The sequence below is a fragment of the Aspergillus thermomutatus genome (assembly GCF_002237265.1).
Source record: "Aspergillus thermomutatus strain HMR AF 39 chromosome Unknown NODE_60, whole genome shotgun sequence".
Lineage (NCBI taxonomy): Eukaryota > Fungi > Ascomycota > Eurotiomycetes > Eurotiales > Aspergillaceae > Aspergillus > Aspergillus thermomutatus.
In genome coordinates, this window is record NW_020798109.1 from 1 (window position 1) to 17,230 (window position 17,230).

Consider the following 17,230-nt stretch of genomic DNA (forward strand, 5'->3'; position numbering starts at 1 on the left):
AGCTTAATGAGCAGGTTGATGAGCAGGTTGATGAGCCTATACCCATGCCTCGCCAACGAGCTCCACCACGCTGCAGTGGATGTTGGACTATTGGACATACTATAAGAAATTGTCCTAATAAATAGCTTTTATTTTATCCTTTAAAAAAGTCTTCTTCAATGATGTTAGTGGTTGAAAGGTTTCAAAATATCTTGGGAGCGATGAAAATTCGCGGTTCGGTGGTATCCGCGGTTCGGTGGTTGATTACGTTATCGGCCTTGATTTGTAATGAGTCGGATGCGGGTCCCGATTTTGAATAACCCGCGGTCGGATGGACATCCCGACCCCTATATTTCAAGCGGCAGAGGGAAAAAAAGGACTATTATGGGCCTGATATTCTCAACATCATTATCATGGCGACAAGCACGAAAGGTATTGGACGATTGCTGTCGAGAAGGTCCGTATATTGCCCTGTTCTGTCGGAAAACCAATAATAAAAAGTCGATCCGGCCGCCTAAGGTAGTCTTTGCTTAACTGAAACAACTACGACAGACAGTCATCGATCCTGACTCAGGCGTATCGCAGCAGAGCAGCGTGCAATGTGAACAATCTCAGAATGGCCTCGTCAGCTGCAGCTGTGGCCGCTACTGAGGTCGAAAAGAAAGATACAGCCACAGCGACTGCAGAAGCTAATTACCAGATCATCGCGAAAGTGGGCGATTTCGACGCTGTCCAAGCCAAACGCCCCGATTTCGACCACTCGAACAAGCCTATCGAAGTCACCAAATCCCCCAATCCAAACTGGGAATATGGGCAAGGAGTGCCAGGCAGTGGTGCAAGTGCTAAAAAGCATCGCGAGATTGACCCGTACGCGCCGGACCGTCCAATGATCAACAATTATCATCTGCTTGTCTCTGGCATTGCGCCTCGCCCGATTGGATTTCTGAGCACCGTGTCCGGCGACGGAAAGACCAAGAACCTTGCCCCGTTCAGCTACTTCCAGGTCATTGACCATGATCCACCCATGTTTATCGTGGGATTCTCCTCTCGGCCGGGCCGAGTCAAGGACACCTTCCGCAATTTGAAAGAGACAGGCGAGGTGGTTATCAACACAGTCTCGGAGAACATGATCGAGGCAGTCAATGCGACTTCCATCGACGCACCGTATGGTGTTTCCGAGTGGGAGATATCCGGTCTGCATGAGGCGCCTGCAACGACTGTCAAGCCTTCCCGTGTTCAGGAGTCTGTGTTCTCCATAGAAGGCAAAGTGGTTGATATCAAGGAGTTCGAAGACCATAGCAAGCCTGGGATGAGCATTGCCTCCCTGGTGCTTATCAAGGCGACCCGATTCTGGGTCCAAGAGGATGCTGCTGATGCAGACTTTAGACACATTGATCTGAATAAATTGCGACCTTTGGGACAGCTGGGTGGTATCTCTTATGGGCGGATTACGTCCATATTTGAACAGCCAAGGAAACGATGGAGTGATGAATATCCACAGAGTGAGCTATTGACAAGATTGGAGGGATCGAAGCCGGAGACGAAATGAACCAACTTGGTATCTAGACTAGACAAATCCCGCGTGTTTTGGCTTACCTTTCCCTTCCTGTGTACTATACTTCTGAGAAAGCGAATTCGATCGTAAGGTCTTCTCCTTGAACCAGGTATCCCTGGGACCTTCTTTAAGATTAAGGCATTTTTGGAGCCCATTGTAGGAAAGGAAAATGTGAAAGGATCCAATTGAGAATTTCGGTTAGATAGTTTCAACAATCTAGATTCGTAAACAATTATCTACAGAACTGTAGTTCAGCAATGAGGCCATCATCGTGCACAGCACAATTGACACTATTATCAAGAGAAAAGTGTAGAAACAGCTGACAAGACCTCGGAAGCTGGCTACTGGAGAAAAGTAATTCATGATTACCGAGGAGCATGAAGCATTATTCGGTGCACAACATTCCATAGCATGGGGATTTTCAGGTGGGAATCGGACGGAGAGTTTAATCAGGCCGTCACCGACCACAGATCCTGACGAAGGTTGCAGAAATCCCAACATACTAAGTAGTGGATCCATGGATACCTGAAGGTGGTTCAGAGTTACGTAGGCTCATAATAGTCGTTCTGGGCAAGAAAGCTGGTCTGGTTGATCGATGGTGGTGCTCGGATGAAAGGCACGATCATCCCTACTGTTCTTCAAATTTGGATTCCAGCTGGAATAGTATATATCTGCTGAACTCTGGGTTATCAGATTTAGAATTCTCCATTCCAAAGGCACCCATACCAACATGTTGTCGATCAATATTCCTACCTACGCGAAACCTTCCGGCTACGAGCTTTCCGAACTCCCCAAGCCGCAGATCCAGGACCCGCAAGATGTACTTATCAAAGTTAATGCTGCTAGTGTTAATCCGATCGATGTGAAAAAGGCCGATGGTATCCTGAAGTTGGCGCTGAAAGACCCGTATGTGCATTTCCAACCAGACGGCCGAAAGTTGACTCACTCTGAATGGATCAGTTTCCCATACAAGATAGGTTACGATTGCGCCGGTACAGTCACAGAGATTGGACAAAGCGTGACGCGGTTCAAAGTCGGAGATGCGGTCTACGTTCGATTGCCAGAGGCGAGACGGGGTATTGTGATGATCGAGAAGAGATGGCCTTCGTACTTGAGCTGACAAAATCAAAACTAGGAGCGTGGAGTGAATACGCCAGATGCCCAGAGGAATTCATCGCTCTGAAGCCACCGTCGCTGTCGTTTGAGAGCGCAGCCTCAATTCCATTAGCAGGAATGACAGCTCTTCAGGCGCTGAGGAAATACGATGGCGATCTCTCTGGAAAGACAGTATTTGTACCCGCTGGATGTATGCTATTCCTGCTTATCACATTTACTTCTCTGCTAAAACATTGTCAGTGAGTGGAACTGGTCTATATGCATGCCAACTTGCGAAGCACGTTTTTCACGCCGGGAAGGTGATCACGACCGTCTCGACATCGAAAGTTCCCAAGGTGGATGAACTCTTAGGAAAAGGAACCGTCGATGAGAGTAAGAAGTTCATCCCATGACTCACCATGCAATAACCTGCTGACTCGATGCAAGTAATCGACTACAAGAAGGTTGACCCAAAGACTGTGATTGAGCACGGTACTATTGATTTTTTGTTTGACACAGCCGGCCTCGCCATGGAATATCTTTGTCTAATGCGACCAAAGTCTAGCTGGGTTGTGTCTATTGCAACCGCACCTTCAGGGAACCAGCTACAGGATTCTCCGCTCTTTCACCTTGGGCACCGCCCCTCTGTCCCGATACATATCAGACTCGGACTGAATTTACTGGATTCCATTCGCAAAATGTGTGCTCGACGCTACGGCGTTAGCTATACATACATGTTCTTGGATGCAAACGGCAAGGATTTGGACGCCTTGAGGGGATATGTGGAAGACGGTAAATTAAAGACAGTCGTGGGAACTACCGTGGATATGTCAGATATCCAGGCCGTGCGAGACGCCTGTCAGGTTGTATACAGCAACCAGGGGGGCCTTGGAAAGGTTGTTATTAAAGTTGCTCAGTCTGAGAATCAACCATGAGTACTTGCGTTGCCCTGCTGTGAGACCGCACATCAGTATGCAACGACAAACCCGGAGGTGATGAAGATACCCTCCTTTGAAACTGTGCTGCGGAAGTTTTAGCTTCGCTTTTGGCCTTTATTTGATACTCACTTTGATTAACTTACTATAGTACTTGAATTTTGTAATATCTGAATAGGTAGTGATGTATCAACATCATTTGGGAATGTCTGTAGTTAGATACTTTCCCCTTAACTCTTGTGAGGGACTACCAGGCGTTACAAATGAGTGATCCTAATTGATATGATGTTGCATGCACTCGACATTGCATATGTTCGCGCGATTTACTCCTCAATTATGTTGAAGACAATCCATGCTGGTAATCTTCCGTGGAGATGTTGCTTAGAACTAGTAGGTTAGCTTTGCTGCCACCGTACGGTGTAGGTATGGATCCAGATGCTCCAGAAGCCGCTGCTCGGGAATCCAAAATCCCAGTAGATGTATCGGTATCTTAGTCTCCTGGGGATCCATTCTCTCGGACAGGCGGAACAACTACAAACTGGATAACAGCCTCTATCGACGCCTTTTGCGATAGGGGTTTAGACCTGTCCAACATTTCACTCTCATGTTTTGGAGGCCATATGGGGCGCCTAGATATGCCGAGAATCCACTGACTAGCCTCCAAGGTTCGGGGCAACAGTCTATCCGCTTCGCCACGTGGGGACTTAATCAGGGTTCTACATGGCGGAAGATCTTCATAGCTTGTCCTTTCTCATAGTACTACCAATTATATCATTTAGAGAGCTTGACTAGCCGGATCAAGACAAGGTTGCGAGAGTGTCCATCGAAGTTATCAGAACTTCAGCCACCAGAAGCAAAGAGGACAAAGTCACGAATATGTACTAAGATGGGGTACTGTAGAGGACCAAAGGCCTCTTGATATATAGAGCTCTAAGTCTCTGCGGTTTTTATTTTATTCCTTAGAATTCATGCAATAACAGAGAAGCAAAAGGAGACATCAGGAATAACACGACCACCCGTGAAAATGGCGGCGTTTATTACGGCATTTCTAAACCCTTGTAATTATACGGGAGGAGTGAGTTTTGAGCCCAAGCGAGATATACAAGACTTGTCAGGCAAAGTTGTTCTGGTGACTGGAGGTAGGTCCGGCTCCCTCATTTCAAGAAAACCATCGTGGAAGGTCCTAACATTTCTAGGAAATGCTGGGTTGGGCAAGGAATCCATCCTCCAGTTAGCGAAGCACAGCCCGGAGAAGATATTCCTTGGAGCACGCTCAAAAGCAAGGGCAGAAAGCGCTATTAGCTCTATTAAAGGATAACTTTCAAATAACGTGGATATTACGTGGCTTCCTCTGGATCTGACATCCATTTAATCCATCAAAGACGCTACCCAGCAATTTTGCGCACAGTCATCACAGCTTAATATCCTAATGCTTAATACAGGTGTTATGGCTCTTCCACCAGGGGAAACAGAAATAGGCCATGAGATCCAGCTTGGTACAAACCATACTGGCCACTTCCTTCTGACGAAGCTCCTGCTCCCGACCTTGTTGAAGACTGCTCAGGAGCCGAATTCGGATGTTCGGGTTGTCTCGTTATCTTCAATCGGACATAATCTTGCACCGTCCTTTGAAACCATCTTGAATCAAGACAAGTTGAAAGAGGTTCATACAAACCTTCGATATGGAGCCTCCAAGGCAGCCAACTGCACGACGTTATCCTTCAATCGCTGCTGTATCCGTTCACCCGGGCATCATTCTCACGGAACTTTACAGTCCTTCGAGCGAGCGCTCTACGATCGCTGCCCTGGGTTCGAAGATTGTAAGCCTTTTTGGAACCCCAGTCCCTGCAGGAGCTTATAACCAGCTATGGGCCGCCGCGGGTGCGAAGAAGCATCATCTTGTCAATGGAGCGTATTATGTCCCAGTGGGAAACTTCAAGGCCCACAATAAATACGCCCAAAGCGAAGAGCAAGGGCGATGTCTGTGGGACTGGACCGAGGCTGAGCTACGCAAGTTTGGAGCTTTTACTTGAATTGTTCCCATATCTCACTGTCCTTTTTGGCTTCCTTTTTCCACGGCTCTTACCTCATCATTCTTTGATGTCCTCTTGTTTAGATAGATCATGTAATCATAACTGAATCTGGCCTTGGGAGGTTCTCTACAAAGCAACGAGAACAAGCGTCTCCTTGTATCTCTTGTTGACTTCATTCTAAGTTGCATTTCAATGTGATCTGTCATGAGATACTGGTGAAAGTATATGGGGGAAGAAGGTGAAAAGGAGAAAACAAAGAAAAAAAGGGGGTTTACAACTAGATATGAATGAGAAAAGCAAGCAAGTCAGTTAAGACAATCAATACACCTACATTAATGTCATAACACATGATCCCATATGGAGTGCGGACGTAGATATATATTATTAATAGTAGAAGCACTAGATCTTGCAACCCTCAACACATACAGTAATTGGTTTTGTTAAAACCGGAATAGTGAGGACTAGTACTCTGTAAATAGGTTCTCTCTAGAATGAGAGTCTTTTACAATGAATCCAAGGCAGCTACCAATGTTCCAAATTATAGTACAACATACATAGGTCATCAACTGGGGTAACTATTTCTTAATTTAGCATAAAAGAGCAATTAGGCAGACCCTGATCATGGAATATGCACGTTCCCATATTCTCAGAAACAACGAGCATATCAATGTTGCAACCTGATGCAGACTGCAAACACTAGCTTCATCGGCGTCCCAATTAGGAAGGTGAAGGAAGTCCCCGTCTTGGCCACAGTTAAGACTATATAACCCTTGAATAACCCCTTGAACACAAATCCATCCATACTTCAAAAAGCAACATCAACCATGTCCTCAAACAATATCTCCCTTCGCCCCGCCCTCCCCACAGATGCCCTCACCCTCGCACGACTCCACAACGAGGCATTCGCCAATAACGACCTCATGGAGATCATGTACGGACCTCTCACTCAAGACGACCCGCCCTTCGCCGCCGACCTGGAGCAGATCATCCGCGACAGTCCCAACGCTCAAATCTTGAAGGCAGTCGATGACGAATCGGGGCGGATCGTGGGCTGGTCGTGGTGGAGTATCTACCGGGATGCAGAGGCCCACGCAAAAGCAGAACAGGAGGCAGTTAAATGGGAAACCACCCCGCCTACTACATCGATTTGTCCGCAGGCGTATTTAGATTATCATGGTCTGAAGTCGAAGATGAGGGCAAAGTGGATTGGGGGGAGGCCAGTCGCCAGTGAGTTTTTGCTGTTTCAATCTCTTTGCTTCCATTGTAGCTTGTCAAAGCGGGTAAATGAGTTTCTAATTTGCATAATAGTCCTGCAAGTCTTGGTTGTTCATCCAAAGTACCAGGGTCGAGGGCTCGGGAGAAAGTTACTCAAGGTCGGGGTGGAAGAGGCACAGCGTCTCCGGTTGCCCGCGTGGTTGGAGGCTTCCCCGGCTGGGTATACGCTCTACAAGACATGTGGATTCTGTGATGTAGAAAGTCTGGATCTGGACTTTGTTGCTTATGGCTTCCCGGGGCCGAGGCGTGTATATTGCATGTTGATGGACGACATTGATAAGTAGACGGTATCAGAATCATCAGATATGACTCTACGGCCAGATGTATATGTTTTATAAGCTCCATATGGCTCAGATGCCATCTCCCAGCCTCCAAACCAAGATGCATACGCCACTTTGTAGTAATACTGACAGCAACTAAGATCATGCGTTCTGATCAACGGTCTCTCACCATACCCCGATTAAAGTCCCATACTCTAGCGGTTGTCCCGAGCATCGCCAGCGACGGTAGAAGGATCATGAGATTCCAGATGTAGCAAGCCAAAATGATCTAGGCGCATTGAGTTTTTATTCAATTTCTCATACATATTACTGATGTAAATCTTAAAATTTTTTGGGTAGGTTTGATTCAAAAGCTAACGAACCACGGTTCTGGTGGGTCAGGATCGTGCGGGCCAATGTCACGATATGGGACCGCTTGAGGCTCACCATCCATATGGCCGGAACGCCCATGGGATTTTCGTCGGCACGATCATATTGTTGAGTAATCATGGCGCTGTGGGAAGTCAAATAGACTCGCCAAGTCGTCCTGCGGCCGGAACGCCTGTGTCATTGCCGTCGGCACGATTATGTTGTTGAGTAATCATGACGCATTGGAAATCGAAAAGAACCGCCGAGAACGATGCTTGGAAATCATGATGTTGCCCTGAATATGAGGCCCCCGATTCAGCAGGTAAGACATGGCCTCGACTTGCCTGTTCATTAGGAGACTCCCTAGGTGATTCATCGATGCAGCTCGCTCAATGTCCGAGCGTATATATATATATATATCTTGCTCGACCACTCTCAGATTCAGTGGTATATTTCTCAGTTGACATTGAAACTACTTGATAAACTAGCTGCTAATCACCTGTTGACATCTGCAAGATGTCAAACACTGCGAATACAGCCTTGGTCATCGGTGGCACGGGTGCTCAGGGAATACCGGTCGTCAAAGGTTTGCCCAATCTTATCTTGGCGGGGAATATTGCTAACGATGATCATAGCGTTGGCATCTGGTTTGAAATACACCGTCCGGGTCCTGACTAGGGATTCCTCTTCGGAAGAAGCAAAAGAGCTCGCTGCAATCCCCGGTGTGTCGATATTTGAGGGGGAGACCCACGAGCCCACCCTGCGGGAGGCATTTAAAGACATCTCCTATGTCTTCGCTAATACTAATGGCTTTGCCATTGGTGAGCAGGCTGAGATATACTGGGGCATTCGGCTCTACGAGCTAGCTCGAGAATTCGGCGTAAAGCATTTCCTCTACGCTGGTCTCGAATATGCCTCAAAGCTTGGGAACTTTGACCCCAAATATCGGACTGGGCATTTGGACAGGAAAGGGAAAGTGGTTGACTACCTTTCTGCTCAGCCAACTACTCCTATGGCGTGGTCTGTCCTGACATCATGCTTATATGTTGAAGGCCTCTCGGAGATCCTACGGCCTTTCCCGGATCCGAACGACCCTGACACGATGGTCTTTGCAGTGCCCTTGGGGGATGGAAAATGCCCTCTTATCTATCTTGAGGACTATGGAGCCTACGCCCGATGGATACTTGACAACCCCTCCCAGAGTAACGGCCTCGAATTACATGTGGCCACGGAGGACATCGCGTGGAAAGATGTCGCTGCGGCCTTTACGGCAGTGACGGGCAAGAAGGCGGTCTATAAGGATGTGACCTTGGACGAATATTTCCAATTAGGAGTGTTCCCAAACCCAGATGTGAAACTGGGCCATTCCGCCGTCCTGATGATCCTACCCTCTAACCTGAGCAAGAGGGATTATCAGCTGTTGGATGAAACCCTGCCAACCAGAGTGAAGAGTGTGAGAGAATGGATGGAGAAAACTGGATATACAGGGAAGCCTGCGTCGGTTCTGAAAGACCATCGCGCTGGTAAAGTCTAATGATCGGATGGGATAGACCTTGAAAGGCTATCTCGTGTCGGCGTGTGGAGTGCATCCTGATTTGAATATCTGCCTTCGTCGATTCTGTTATGTTCGATACCTCTCTGGCCAGCTTGCTCAGTGTCTCTGTTGCAGGATGAAACGGAAAGCGCCCAGTTCATATCATTGATTGGAAAGCTAGCTAATGTCGCGCGTTTAAATTGATTTTGCTTAGTTGCTTGGTATTTATGGTCATACTTTCTTCCTTTTACAGTAGGCGTCAGCCGATTTCTTCTCTTTCTAGTGAGGTGAATGAGTTCGGTCTTCTTGGCCGCGAAGCAGGACCTGGTTCTCTGGGCCCATGTTTCAATGCGAGGGATGTCTTTGGATTGAATCTTGCTTAGGTTCTCCTCTGCTGATCGGCCAACTCGCAATCAAAAGTAGTCATCAATGAAGGCGGATGCACCGCTGTGAAAGTCAACCAGCTGGTCAACCAGATTAGAGTTGAAGAACGCCAACAGGATGGGCGAGAGAGGGGATCCTTATGCTAGTCCGGCGTTCTCCAACAGTGCCACCTCTGTTTAGAAGTTATTAAATCTAATGTTAGTATAACAGTTGCTTATGAAGCTCATGATCCATCTCCTAGACACTGCCGGAATGTGTTTTGTGTAGAGGCGAGCATTAAGGCTCATCTTATTGACCCCATTGAAGGCTCCTTTTAGGTTAAAGGCGACTAATGTGACCACTTTCTGTTTGTACCATGCTTGATTAATTATATTAGCTAGCACCAGGAGGGCTTGTTTAGTGGTTCATCCTAGACGTCCACTGAACTGAGTGTTTGGCAATAGCTTATAGGCTTTAGCAAAGTATGATAGACGGCGGGCCATAACTGCTTCCAGGAGTTTGCCTAGTATGTTGAGAAGTGAGATTGGTTGGTAGGCGCCAGGTAGCAAATAATCTGGTTTCCCTGCTTTTCACAGGACCACAATTCTAGCACTCCTCCATCTTTTCAGGTGGTAACCCAAGTTGACGGACAAGGTAAAGATCCAGGTGATAGGGCTTCCAAGACACAGGCATTTCCACACTAGTATCAGGAGGCCGTCTTCGCCTGGTGCTGTGGACTGTGGAGCTCTTAGCAACTTTGAGAGATCAATAGACTCCTTCCATAACTCCACTTGATGTTACACCTCCTCCCAATTTTGTCCCGGTCTGCTTGATTATAGGCCTTTCTTATTTTGCACATGGGGTTGCGCTGTGCTTTGAGGCTCCATTCTAAGTAGGTTGCTCGGTGATCCAAGCCATAGTTCTTATAGTAAATGTGGCATTTGATGAGCTGTTCAGCATTATTCATCACAGTTTAGTCAATTATGGATGTCCTCCCCGGGCGGGTCAGGGACCAATAAGTCGTCGTTCCTCGAGGTAGACAGCCATAGAGCCTATGTGTTTAAAAGAAGTCAATCAGCTCGCTTGCGTCCTCTGTAAATTAAGGCCAGATGTGATTGCCGCCCCATGTTAGATGGTGTTAGTTAAAATCACCAGCAACAGTAAAAGGATCCTGGGATTCCAGATCATCATGTTCGTTGTCGGCTGCTTAAACTTGCTTTTCAGAGAAAGATACATGCGCTCTCACAGAAATATTCTCATCTTGGTAAGCTGGGTCAGACTCAAGGTGCTTTGCACAGAAGAAAATCAACATGGAACAGCAGAGTTTAGTTAGAATTTCAATAAAGATATCTTTCTTCCACTCAGTAGTGTGGATAAGATAGCGAATAGCAAATAGGGAATGAAACATCAGCATCAAAATCAGCAGCGTACTGATCGAAGACAACATCTCGCCAGGTTTTATTGAGGTTTCTGGCTGTCATAGTGAGGATTGAGCTTGAATATGGGCTCTTAGCTGATATTTATATGTGTCTGGTCTGGAAAAAGGCAAAGCAAGAAGATAGAAGACTTGTGAGTTGTGATCTGGCTATCACTCTCAAACCTGTCTTTATGGTCTATCACCCATCTATGTACCTCATCCATCAGTATGTGCCAGCGTCAACCAGAAAACTTGGCATTATCCCTGTTTGACCCCCTACTACTACAAAGTACTAGGGCTACCTTAGGATAGCTCTGATCAGATCGCATCATCTTCTTATCCAGCACCAGCTCCTGCCCTGATTAGCTGTCTTCCAAGGTTTAAGGCCTGTAACACATACAGCCAGCGCGAAAACCCCCAGATCCAGGCGCTAGGCGCTATCGCGAGAATTCGACGTGCCTTATCATCGCCTCACAAGAATCAACAGGCGCAACTCTCATTCGCACACGCTATACCACAAATAGGGCTCTTGACGAGGCCCAAGAGTAGGCATTAATTCAATGGATCATTCTTCTCGATAATTCATTCGCTTTACCGACGCCTACGATGGCTGGGCAATGCGCAAACCAAATTCCTCGTCGGGGCGCTATGGAGGGTTCCTCTCGGACGTTCAGCAAGATGTGGATTTATCGCCTCATTAAGCGTGTGCCTCTATAACTAAATCTTATCAAACAAAAACCAATGGGTCCCACGCGTCTTGCGGCAGAGCATCTTGGGATGATACAAAATTGGTATGACCGATTGGAGCTCTCAATTGGACAGAAGAATATCCGTCCGATGAACATCTACAACTTCGATGAGACCAATTTCCCATTGGAAGACGGCAAGGCACAAAAAGTCATCAGCACCAATCCTGTAGCAGCAGCGCACATTGCGACAGGGGGTCTAAGGGAACCAGTGACTACAATTGAGTGTATGCTGCTGATGTTGGGTAACGTCTCCATTCTTCCTTCTAAAGGCCAATGGCATATGGAGAATTGGTACCAGCATGCAACACTACCGGAGGATTATCAAACCACACCAACTCCTAAAGGATATACAACAGATAAGATGGCATCTGATTGGATCCATTTCTTTGATTGCTGTACGAAGAATCGCATCCACCGCGAGGGCATCGCTTGCTACTTATGGATGGCCACGGCTCGCATCTTACGCAAGATTTCCTACAATACTGTGAAAACCATCAGATTATTGCTTTCTGCTTTCCTCCACATACGACCCATCTCCCACAACCCCTCGATGGCAAGCCTTTTCAGGTTTATAAGCACTACTACCGCAAGCACAACAACTCAACCGTCCAGTTGTGCAGATCGGTCAAAGAGAAGCGCGATTTCTTTTGCGGGATTCACGGCGTCAGAAAACAGACATTTAAGGATCATACGATCCGTGGCGCATGTGCAGAGCGAGGCATCTATCCAATTCAACAAGAAATAGTACCGGAGCCCCTAGAAAGGGCCAAATCCCCTGTACCAGAGCTCCAAACGCATGATGGTGATACACCACCACCATCTAGCTCGACAACAACCTCACCTGCTATGACAGTCCAGAAGCTACGGCGCGGCATCAATAAGGCACAAAATGCCTTAAATGAGCTCAGAGAAGAACTGGATACGATTAGTCCAAAGCTCAATAAGCGGCTTGAGCATATCTTCTATGGTAGTCTCGTACAAGCGGAACTCAACACTCAGCGGGAGGATGATATACTGCACCTACTACACAACAGAGAACATCTCCAGGCCAAAAAAACCCGCAGAAGGATTAAAGCAGCAGGTGCTCTATCTGTTAAGGATGCGAATCGAATGATCGAGGCTCGTGAGGCGGAGGAAATCAAGAAGAAATGGCCCCGAACCAGGAAGACCGCAAGGGATGAAGCGAACCTACTAGTGCCACACCAGTAGGCTCTGTAGACGATTTACCTATCGGAGAACCTCGTACGGCCACTGAAGATGTACAGCAGGATTTATTTTTATTGATATGATTAGTAGACATTAATAAATTTGACTAATTTAGGTAGTGAATGGAGAATTTTGCGTTGAGCTGTGGCGCACCAATACCAACTAGGTGTAGGGGTGCGAAGGCATGGGGAGGGGCCAGGCTGAGGTGCTTTACTCACTACTTACCCCGCTTCACTGCTGCGACTGAAGGACAAATAATTGTGAGCATCAGCCTTGGACTGACCGCATACTCCCCTTTGTTATCCATCATGGTTATGGTCTTTCCTCAAAGCTATACTTCAGGCTCATCAAAGAGAAGCATGCAGGAGTTGAAGTATGTCAAATAATTTTAAAGTATCTTCCTCACGGGTTGGTGTTCAAGGAAACGTATTTGGACAGGTAAACAACTACTTTAAGTGAGCTGCCTGTCCGTTGAACTTGGAGCAAAGCTAACGTAGTATGTTCAGTGATGCTGATGCACTTGAAGAATTACCCCTAGTTCCAGGTGCCCTTTTCAACCATCGCGACGAAGCAGAAGACCCCGTTTGTCATGAGGACACCCGAACTGCGGTACTGCAGGAAATATACGATTGGGCCGAAAGGAATGATGAGAAGCCCGTCTTCTGGCTGACTGGTTGGGCAGGGACGGGCAAATCAACAATTGCTCGGACTGTCGCCCGAAGATATCATCAAAGAGAGAAACTCGGGGCGTCATTTTTTTTCTCGAGGGATAAAGGAGATTGTGGATCTACGACCAAGTTTGCGTCAAGCATAGCTTACCAGCTTGCGACCCGGTCACCTTCTCTGAAAGAGTCGATCTATAATACACTTAGACGCAATAAAGGGATTCTAGATGGGTGCCTTTCCGATCAATGGGAGCAACTTGTCTTGAGCCCAATATCAGCGCTTGACGACCCCGGATATGCGAAGCGGTACCTCCTGGTGATCGATGCACTTGATGAATGTGAGGCCAAATGCGAGACCTTGGTTAGGCTGCTCTTTGAGACACAATTGACAAAAATCCGCCTGTTCGTGACAAGCAGACCAGATCTGCCCGTACCGCCTGAAAGGTTGAAGTCCCAGTACCGGTCCCTTATCTTACATAAAGTCAGTCCGGAGAGTGTTGATGAAGATATTTTCAAGTTTCTACATGGCTCTCTCGCTCGAGACAGAGACGACTGGTTAGAAACAGCGCTTCTCAGACGCTTGGTTGAGAAGGCAGGGGGCCTATTTATATGGGCGGCTACTGCCTCTCGATTTCTGACCGATTCTCCAGAGGTTGCTGATTCCAGGCTATGCGAGCTTCTCAGTGATGAGGAATTGAATAGAGAACCAGGAATGGATCTCAGTGATAATGAGTCGAATGCTGGCCCAGGGAAAAGTTTGAAACCGGACCAAAGTTTGGACCTTATATACCTAGCGGTTCTACGAGCCGCCGTATCTCCAAAGCTTAGCCATAAGGAGAAAGGCATCTGCCTCAATCTTATGAGAAGATATCTTGGCAGTATCGTGATCCTTTCCTCGCAACTATCCCCTCACGCACTCTATACGCTCGTGGAAATGGATACCAAAAAATACAAGGGTATTCACGCGCATGAGATCTTGCGAAAACTACGCGCTATTCTCGACATACCCAAAAACAAGGATGAAGAATGTGCGGTAATCCGTCCGCATCATCCCTCGCTCTGTGACTTCCTCCTCAACGCTACCAGATGCAATGACGAGCAGTTTTACGTGTGCAGAAAGCAGGCCCATCAGATTGTGTTCGATGGATGTCTGCAGCTTCTGTCACAAAGTTTACGGCAAGATATTTGTGATCTCGAAGCGTCCGACGCTTCCGTTGAAGTTGTACCAAAGTCTCGCATTGAGCAGGCACTTCCACCAGCAGTGCAGTATGCATGTCTTTACTGGGTGAAGCATCTGCGGGCTTCTGAATGCGTGAATCGTGACCTCGATAGCGTCCATGAAATGCTCAACAATCATGTCCTTCATTGGCTGGAAGCGCTGAGTTGGATGAGGAAATACCACGATGGACTAGACGCATTGGCGTCTCTCAATACCTTTCTGCTGGTATGTTTATTGCACGAATCTACGATGAATCTGACATCCTTGAAGCACAGAGAACGTCCCCAGCTATCCAATCTCGTCAAAGATATAATCCGATTTACCAGATGCCATGGGCCCGTTATAGAGCAGACACCTCTTCAACTCTACCTGGGTTCCATTGTATTTTCACCACAAGAGAGCCTTGTGAGACAAAGGTACGGTCATATTGGACGGCAATACCTTGAATACCTACCCAGAACCAGAGCTCGCTGGGGAATGCATTTGCATAGTTTGGAATATCATCGCGAATCTGTCGAGAGGCTTGCATTCTCGGATGAGCGGCAGATGCTGGCATCGGCATCGACTGATGGAACCCTACGGCTGTGGGACGTCACGACAGGTCGGTGTTTACGGGTTATCGAGGGCTTCAAGGGCAAGATCACTGCGATTAGCTTCTCGCCAGAAGGAAAATGGCTAGCATCTCTTTCAGGTGGAATGATCCACGTATGGGACGTAGCCACGGGGCTTTGCATACAGGGCTTTGAGGAGTCCCAAGGCTTCAAAGCAATGGCTTTCGCTGGAGATGGGAAGCTCGTAGCGGTATCACACACTCAGCAAGTGCAGTACCGGGATGTGGCGAGCAAGGAGTGTGTGCGATCCATACATGGTTTGGTCGGCCATCCTGCCTCAGTGATCTTCTCAGAAGATGCCAAAACCATTGCGACTTGGTCCTTCAACGGACTCGTACGCGTGTGGAACCTTACAACGGATCGGTGCATCATAAAAGTCATTCTGGATTCGACAGTAGGATCAGACACAGTTGCTCTCTCACCGGACGGAAAGATCCTAGCAGCAGCAGCATCCACTGAGATTCAAGCGTTTGACACTGAGACAGGTGACTGCCTAACCACCCTTCAAGGGCATCTTCTTCGCATTAATGCTCTTGCTGTGGCGGCAGGCAACCAGACGCTAGCCTCTGTATCAAACGACACGACTGTCAAGCTCTGGAGTCTCGCCACTGGGCAATGTCTTCATACGCTCAAAGGCCACCGTCATCCGATTCTTGCCGTTACTCTGTCCCAGGGAAGGAAAATGGTCGCATCTGGGTCGATGGATTGTACAGCTCGGCTCTGGGACATGAGCGCTGTTCATGATCTACACATGACTGAAGAGACTACCGACACGACGACAGTAACTGCACTGGCACTGGACGATCACGCGATGCTCGCAGCTCTGGGATATGCGGATTCAAGCATACAGCTCTACTATCCATATAATGGCAGAAAATTCATGACGTTGAGCGGCCATAGTGATCGTATCGCGGATTTGGCCTTCCTCGCAGACGGAGGTGTTTTGGCATCAGCATCAGTTGACTGTACTCTACGACTCTGGAATACTGAATTGGGCCATTGCTTACATGTCCTTAAGGGCCACACCTCTTCCATCAGTCGCATAGTAACCACTCACAACAGATTAATTCTAGCATCTCTTTCAGTTGATAGAAACATACGGCTGTGGAATGCTGAAAGTGAGGCTTGTCTGCACACACTGACTGGCCATACGGGCTATGTCGAGGGAGCCGCATTCTCAAAAGACGACACAATTCTAGCAACGTCGTCAAGCGATCAGACTATCCGGCTCTGGAATGTGGAAGACGGCATTTGCTTCCAGATTCTGAAAGGTCATCAAGATCGGGTGATGGGGCTAGATTTTTCTGACGATCAGAAGATCTTAGCATCGGCGTCATTTGATAGGACGGTGCGGCTTTGGGATGTCGACTGCGGCTGCTGTCTACAGGAATACTCGCACGTTCATAAGGTCACAAGCGTTGCGATCTCTGGCAACAAAAGTATGCTAGCATCGATATCGGGTCTAGGAACACTTCGTGTCTGGGATATTCGAAGCGGCGAATGCGTCCAGGTACTGAATGGTCGCCTGTTCCGTGTTATCCATCTGTCAAGCAGTGGCCGGTATCTGGAAACCGAACACGGCTCCCTCATGCTTGAGGCAAAAACTACTGTTCCTGAGGATGCTTCCGAGCAGCCAGCCTCCGCCATATATGTTGACAGAAGCTGGGTCATATATGGGGGGCAGAAGATGCTATGCCTGCCCAGGGAGTATCACAACCCTAAACACGTGGCGGTTCGTGGAACAACGGCAGTGCTTGCCTATAACTCCGGTCAAGTCTTGATTCTCCGATTTAAGTAGCTATTTTGATAGGGATGAGCAGTAATAATATCTGCAGCCTCGGCTCATCTTTACTGTTCGCCTTGTATTGTACCCGTTCAGGGAATACTCCTACATTATTCCGAGGGTCGAAAAATGCACATACAAGGATTCATATAGTTGTGGTAGCCTGCATATCGCTTCATTGA

The 17,230-nt window shown here is 47.6% G+C and overlaps 6 protein-coding genes across 6 annotated transcripts; all 6 read left to right on the forward strand.

Annotated features, from left to right (window-relative positions):
- Nucleotides 1–595: 595 nt before the first annotated feature.
- On the forward strand, nucleotides 596–1,528 carry CDV56_100192 (flavin reductase family protein; the record flags this gene model as incomplete). The annotated part of the gene is made up of 1 exon (XM_026753811.1): nucleotides 596–1,528. One exon carries the CDS (start codon nucleotides 596–598, stop codon nucleotides 1,526–1,528), a length of 933 nt encoding a protein of 310 aa, XP_026615651.1.
- Nucleotides 1,529–2,264: 736 nt separating this feature from the next.
- Nucleotides 2,265–3,564, forward strand: CDV56_100525 (NADP-dependent oxidoreductase; the record flags this gene model as incomplete). Its single annotated transcript, XM_026754144.1, has 5 exons — nucleotides 2,265–2,440; nucleotides 2,495–2,610; nucleotides 2,670–2,840; nucleotides 2,891–3,022; nucleotides 3,077–3,564. The coding sequence occupies 5 exons, from the start codon at nucleotides 2,265–2,267 to the stop codon at nucleotides 3,562–3,564; spliced, it is 1,083 nt and encodes a 360-aa protein (XP_026615652.1).
- A 1,682-nt stretch (nucleotides 3,565–5,246) lies between these two features.
- Nucleotides 5,247–5,597, forward strand: CDV56_100999 (uncharacterized protein; the record flags this gene model as incomplete). Its single annotated transcript, XM_026754618.1, has 1 exon — nucleotides 5,247–5,597. The coding sequence occupies one exon, from the start codon at nucleotides 5,247–5,249 to the stop codon at nucleotides 5,595–5,597; it is 351 nt and encodes a 116-aa protein (XP_026615653.1).
- An 824-nt stretch (nucleotides 5,598–6,421) lies between these two features.
- CDV56_101179 (uncharacterized protein) lies at nucleotides 6,422–7,156 on the forward strand (the record flags this gene model as incomplete). The annotated part of the gene is made up of 2 exons (XM_026754798.1): nucleotides 6,422–6,824; nucleotides 6,906–7,156. The coding sequence occupies 2 exons, from the start codon at nucleotides 6,422–6,424 to the stop codon at nucleotides 7,154–7,156; spliced, it is 654 nt and encodes a 217-aa protein (XP_026615654.1).
- An 861-nt stretch (nucleotides 7,157–8,017) lies between these two features.
- CDV56_101423 (uncharacterized protein) lies at nucleotides 8,018–9,035 on the forward strand (the record flags this gene model as incomplete). Its single annotated transcript, XM_026755042.1, has 2 exons — nucleotides 8,018–8,087; nucleotides 8,137–9,035. 2 exons carry the CDS (start codon nucleotides 8,018–8,020, stop codon nucleotides 9,033–9,035), a joined length of 969 nt encoding a protein of 322 aa, XP_026615655.1.
- Nucleotides 9,036–13,268: 4,233 nt separating this feature from the next.
- Nucleotides 13,269–17,063, forward strand: CDV56_102161 (uncharacterized protein; the record flags this gene model as incomplete). The annotated part of the gene is made up of 1 exon (XM_026755780.1): nucleotides 13,269–17,063. The coding sequence occupies one exon, from the start codon at nucleotides 13,269–13,271 to the stop codon at nucleotides 17,061–17,063; it is 3,795 nt and encodes a 1,264-aa protein (XP_026615656.1).
- Between the last annotated feature and the right edge of the window lie 167 nt (nucleotides 17,064–17,230).